This window comes from Amia ocellicauda, chromosome 6 (genome assembly GCF_036373705.1).
Source record: "Amia ocellicauda isolate fAmiCal2 chromosome 6, fAmiCal2.hap1, whole genome shotgun sequence".
NCBI classification, from domain to species: domain Eukaryota; kingdom Metazoa; phylum Chordata; class Actinopteri; order Amiiformes; family Amiidae; genus Amia; species Amia ocellicauda.
The window spans coordinates 20,796,370-20,802,881 of NC_089855.1; the positions used below are offsets into that span (position 1 = coordinate 20,796,370).

The following is a 6,512-nucleotide window of genomic DNA, read 5'->3' on the forward strand; positions in this document are numbered from 1 at the left end:
AAACTAAAACCTTGGACAGCTGTTCAAAAGCTGTTTTTCATTATTATGCTTTCTCACTGTAGGACCTGGGGATAACGAAGGTGGGGCACATGAAGCGAATTCTCCAGGGAATTAAGGAACTCGCCAAGAACACCCTTCTAGAGTTGTGACTTTTGACGGTCAGTTGGAAAAAGGAAGACTTTTTTTCTCAGTGTTTTTGCTCGGAAGACTTTGGGGAGCCCCTGCTTTAAGGGGAAGCATTGTCTGAGAGCCTGGTACAGAGACTGAGGGAATTAAGAGGGCAGGACAGGGGATTTGCCCTTCATGGTTTTGCTGAAAGATTTTCTGAGATCGGGTTTTGAAGGGATTGTGCCAAAAAGAAAGCAAAGCAGAAAGGGTATGATGTAGGACATTGTAGATCTTTATATAAGCCATTTTAATGTTCTTCATACATGGCACAAGCAGGTATGCAACTGTTGGTAAAAAGCAGAGTCTGCACTACCACAGAAACACAAGAGGTAGCAAAATATAGGACTTCCATTAAGAATATGCCATTAATTTTGCATAAGGCTTCATTATAGCAAGTCAACATATCACTTAACACTTACACCTTTAGCTTTGTTAATGTATAGGAACATTTCAGTTTTGTATTTGTTTACTTTTTATGACAGTAGAGAGACCAGTGGTTTGGTTTTAATCAAACTTTGCTGGGGCCAATGGGATAGATTAAGTGATGACCAAAAAACAATGAGTGTTTCAAAAGTTCTTCTATAGCAGTGAAAATACAATGCATGGTGTGCCTGCTTGACTTGGTATCTCTTTTACTGCATGATAAATGTCTGAGGTTTTTATGTACAAGAATAACACTTGAACAAGTTTTATATTGATTTAATATCATGTAATTTGTTACTACTGAGGTATCTCTTTGCTCTGAAGTAGCCTTTTTTCTATTCTTGCATGAAACTTTTTTCTGTGTTAAGAAACTGCGTGAACTGTAGCATCTGTGCCATATCCTGAAGGTAAATTATTGTAAAGCGTGCTTTATAGATAGATAACCATGAGTTTTTAAAATCAGAAGCATTTCCCCTAAAACCATTCAAAACATGGAAACAATGCTGGCAGTCAAACTAGTACCAAAGCAAATGTCCATTACATTTCAGTATATTTATATAGACCCTGCCCCCCCACCCCCCTCAGACACACATACAAATTAAATTAAAATTATGTGGTTCTCGACATTTTGAAAAACAAAATTAATGAATGTTAAATTGAGTCAGACATATTATCTATTGTTCTATGATTAAATATAGATCATCATGTTTACAGATGAAAACAGTTTTTAAAAAGTCAATGAGCAAATTCACCACCTTGTTGACGGCCCTTAGCTGTTTTTACTGTGTTGTATTTGTGTTGAGAAGAAATCCAGTATATCTCCTATACATACAGTTACAAATTACAAAATAGTCAGTTGCTGAATTAATTGCAATATGATAGTCAATGCACTACTTTCTTTTCAAATATTACTAGGTGTATAATATATACGTATTTATTAAATATATTTGTTGGTTACAATACAAAATTATGCAGTTGAACTGCAAAACTTTATTTAAGTTGTAATTGCTGCTTTGTTGTCGGAGCATGCAGTGTAAGGTAGAATGTTTATAAGACACTACTGAATAAAAATAGGTCTGAGCATTGCGGGGTATTGTTAAATATAATGCTAAAGTCTTATGAAAAAAGTTATACAAAGTTAATGTACATTGTTAATGTAGGTATTTATTAGCTTTTTTATAATCTGATGTAATATAATCTAATTACACAACCAACTGCGTGTATTGCACCGGAGCACAGTTGTTTAGGTTATAAATTAGTGATTGGTTCAACACATTTAATGCTATTATATACTAACAAAGGTGCAATATTTTATTTATTATTTTTATTTTTAAACAATTTTTTTCATTGGTGTTTTCTGTGAAAAAAAATGTTTTTCTTGATCCTTTCATTGATTATTGACAAATCCTGATAACAAGATGGAGCATAAAGTGAACAGTCTTAATATTGAGAAATGCTTCCAAGAAAACATCACTATTCCTGTTGAATGCTTCCTTAAAGACCTGCCAAACAAGGAAAAGTGACTTTCTCAGTCATATCAACACCAGTGTTTCACAAAAGGCTCATGCAATTATTTTATAGAGTGTGGCATACTGATGCTAACCTAAATATCTTTCAACATATTACATTTGCAGAGAACCTAACTGTTGGTCCATTATTGTTACAGTAACAGTTATATTGTGAAGCTGAAGTGGTCTTAATGCAAGATTCCTACAGAGGGCGCAATTGCCATACACTGTAAATCCATAGAAAATAAAAATAGATTCATTTCAGCATTGCTAAAAGTATCACAACCCTCCATTTCATAATGTGTGTCACTGTATGTATCAATATGCATTACACTCGAGTGCAGCTGTAAAATATGTAGCCATGACATTTGTGTTTTTAGAATGCATATTATTGTTTTGTCTTTTCATTCTTCAATTGTAGACACACTTAGGGGGACAGCAACATCATAAGCTGAGGCTTATTTTGTTTATTTTTTTCCACTTAAAAAATGATATATATATATTTTAACTAGTCTGGGAAATTAAAATTTGGGAACTTTCCCAAAAAGATTTACCTCTGTACCTCTCTAACTGAATATAAAATGGCAGCTTACACATTTGAGAGAGCTTAGTTTTTTTTAAGTATAATTACTCCAAGATTCCAAGATAAGAATCATATTGCTTGCAAGGAAATGAACCATGCAATGCAGACGTAAATATAATACTAGCATGTTCGAAAGTGACCTGTTTTGATGAGAATCGTTGATGGCATTTGTTGCACTAATAATGTTTACCACAATAATGACATTTCATATACATCCAAGTACCTCTATCAAGCATTATTCTCGGACCTGTACATTTTCTTATTATTATTTTACAATCTGGTAGGCTGTAGAATATTTTAATATTTGTGAGAGTAAATCCTGTGTTGGTATATTCTTAATATAAGTAAAGTGTGAATTGTGGAATGGATTTTCAATCAGAAATCAGGTCTATTTCTTTTTTATTTATTTTTTGTTTACAGCTCTTGCTTTTCCAAGATTAACTAATCAGTTTTAAATTAGTGTGTATAAATGACAGTGCTTTATTTGTTTTTGCTGCTAGAAAGGCTAGCTTAATAATGTGTTACCCCTATTTTCCCTAGTTTATCCCTATTTCTATCTTCAGACATTTATTAAGAGTTTGTTTATTTGTTTGTTTTTAATAATTATCACTTCTCATGCCCATTTGATAAATTCCCATCAGGACAAATGTTGATAAAATGTAGTTTCAGTCAAGAATATTCTGAATCTACATAAATAACACACTGAATAGAAGATGTAAATTACAGTACATGAACAGTGGATATAAAGTAAGCACTATGGATACAATTATAAGGAGTTTATCTTCTATCTTTTGTATTTTCAGAAATGGTTACTGGTCTGTAGAAACTTTTTTTTTTTTTTACATAATAGCCTGTCAAAATCAAGAGAGCATATTTTATTATCTTTCTGGGTGACTGAAGTTCCTGGTAATATTTTCTGTTTCTCCTTTATAATTGTAAGACTTAAGAAAACACATTAAAACCTTTTAACATTATTTGATAACTCAGCATTACAGATCCAGACCTGTATTATGTGGTATGCATTGCCATTACATCCCATTGTAAGTATCAGATTGCCTCAGTCTATTCTATTCCTCTGCTTTCTATACTGAGTAACTGATGAAACACCTTTGATTTCTCCCTCATATTGTTTCTACAGGACAGTAACAAATGTATCACATTGCAGCCAAAGCTTGCAGCGAATTGAAGTAATGTAGTTTTTTGTTATACAGAGAAAATGTCTAATCCTTTCTCACTCACTTGCTAATTTTGATCTGGACAGGAAATAAGTCTGATTATTTGTCTCTTACCTAACTGTGAAATTGAAAGTCAATAACCCAGCTGAAATGAAATATTGCAGCTCAGTTAAGCTGTTTTTTTTCCCACCATGCATATCATTGACTTCACATTAGCAAAGAGGCACTGTTTCCACTTTCTGTGCTCTGGGATACACATTTCAACATAGAAACCCCCATACATTGTCATTATTTTGTGGGTGAGGACAGCCTAAAACACTAGTAAGATATCACACATTTTCATTTTTTGTTTTATTCCAGACTACTTCTCCACAAGATTAATGTATTTTTCTGAACAAATATCATTAATCTTTCTTTTATTGTACCCAACTAGTTCTCCTCCACTACACCGCTAGACTCACAACCAAAGATGATTAAGATTATTCGTATTAAACATGGTAACAGTCTTAGTCTAACGAAGATAGAGAAAATCTAACACATTCAAGGTTATGATTTGTGAGTTCAGCAGAGACATTAATGGGGGTTCTTATATCGGCTATAGAAAGTGAGTAATGTTTCTGAAACGCCATGTAGATTGGATTTCCTTCCAAAAGAAGGAGTTACAACAAAGCTTTGTGTAACATTCTGCAGACTTATGCAATTGAACACTCTCACTGAATATGCACGTTTTTTATGGAGTTTGCAAAGGGTAATTCAAGACAATGTAGTAAATGATGCAAACTGTAATATTATATTTCATATCAAGTGTTGCGTTTTGGGATGACAACTCATCTTCCATCAATTGCATTTTGCATTGGAACAGTTATCTGATATCAACTGCACATTCAGTATTATATCCCTTTATGGGTATTATTGCAGCCCTAAAACCAGTCATGAGACATTTACTATTTTCATTAAACACCGTTTAACATGAATCTAGAAAATCTAGAATTTATCACTCAGAATTGTATTTTGCTTCATATTTTGTTGTAACTTTGTGAGGCTTCCCCTCAAGCTCTTAATCACCCACCAAAGAAACGGAATTCCCTTCTGTCACTTCCAAGAAGTTTCTGGAAGTGATGAATTACGGAAAATCTTAGCAAACCTGAAGGGGATAATTTCGGACCACCATTACATTTTACAGTGGTGACATAACTCCTTGCCTCCTTAAGTTTGGCCCAATAGCAGGAGAAAATATGTGATACTTTCATAGATAGTATTAAATGTGCAGTTGATTCATAGCTTGGAAACTGAACATTGTGCTGTGTGTTTATTTATCTATTTGTATTTGGAAACCTTAATTTGAAGTGGCGGGGCTACAGTATAAATCATGTTCAGAGCCAATTGTCTGCAGCAGCAGAGCGAGGGTGATAGCATTGCAAAGAATACATTTCTAATTCACTAATTCCTGTACAAGCGAAAGACAGACATAATTTATTGGCGCACACAGTGGCATCACATTTTATACCACAGGCAGTAATGAAACCATACTTCAAAATACACGAATATGGACATCTATTGCTAAATTTACTGACTAAGCCTTAAATCAATGAAATTGTTTGTTTAAATCTTTTTTTCTCTTCCTTGTCTTGAATGTGCAGTTAGGTACCCTTACAAAAATATACTGCACCTAGTAGTGTCCTAGGAATCCCTTTTGCAGTAGAGCTGTACCTCTTACTACATAACCCACGACACACCACAGCGGGGCCATGCTGCTCTATGGAGTTCTACATGATAAATACTGCAATATATTTGATAAGGGTGCTTGTATCACTCGCAGCACTGAACTCATTGAGTACTCCAGCTGTGGAAGTACGTAAAGCTTTAAACTGCCTGGTATCACAACCAACCAATTTGATTCTACAGAGCAGGATAATGTATTTTGACTTGATTTTAATAATGTTAAGGAGAAGTGAGTTTTGTTTGTTTACATACTGTTTACAATGGCACAGTTTTATTTTTAATATTATATATATTATATATATATATATATATATATATATATATATATATATATATATATATATATATATACGATATTTGAGTATTTATTGCATACGTTTTAAGAAACAAAACTGTTTAACGTGTTTTCACCTTTGGAATATAATGTTACAGTTACTTGTATAGATATTTGGGTGACTTTGGTAAAGTAGTTAGTAATTTTTATGACTACTAAGTGACTGTTTTCTGTGCCTTTTTTATTGTAGAATGCATGGTTAATACCTATTTATTACTGTGGGGAAGTCACTGAGATGTGTATTTTTGTATTCTGCTGAAATCAGTGGTTCGATTTTGTTGTACATTTTGAGATGCCTTAAAGTAAAGGCTACCAATTAAGATCTTCCTTCCTAAATAAAACTGAATGCATTCATGATGTGTTGGGTTCTTTCTGATTGAATGTCTGTTTATTTTATTTGTATTCACTATTGGAAACTTAAGAGAAAGTAATCGATTTTTTAAGGTAATTGACAAGTTCATTTAATAATTAACAACTCCCTGGTGCTTGCAACACAGTCCAACACAAAGGGTGAAAGGAGGAAATATCTGACTTTAGGAAATTAATCCTCAACAGTGAAACCAAACAATAAAGCCTGGATACTTCACATATGATGGTAC

At 33.3% G+C, this 6,512-nt stretch overlaps 1 protein-coding gene across 2 annotated transcripts in view; it reads left to right on the forward strand.

Annotated features, from left to right (window-relative positions):
- Positions 1 to 6,272, forward strand: part of dgkh (diacylglycerol kinase, eta) — a 70,116-nt gene extending 63,844 nt beyond the window's left edge. For both annotated transcript variants that reach the window (XM_066706630.1, XM_066706631.1), the window contains exon 31: positions 63 to 6,272. In XM_066706630.1, the coding sequence (XP_066562727.1) occupies positions 63 to 149 (87 nt within the window). In that variant the 3' untranslated portion in view covers positions 150 to 6,272. The remainder of the gene's footprint in view (positions 1 to 62) is intronic.
- Positions 6,273 to 6,512: the final 240 nt, after the last annotated feature.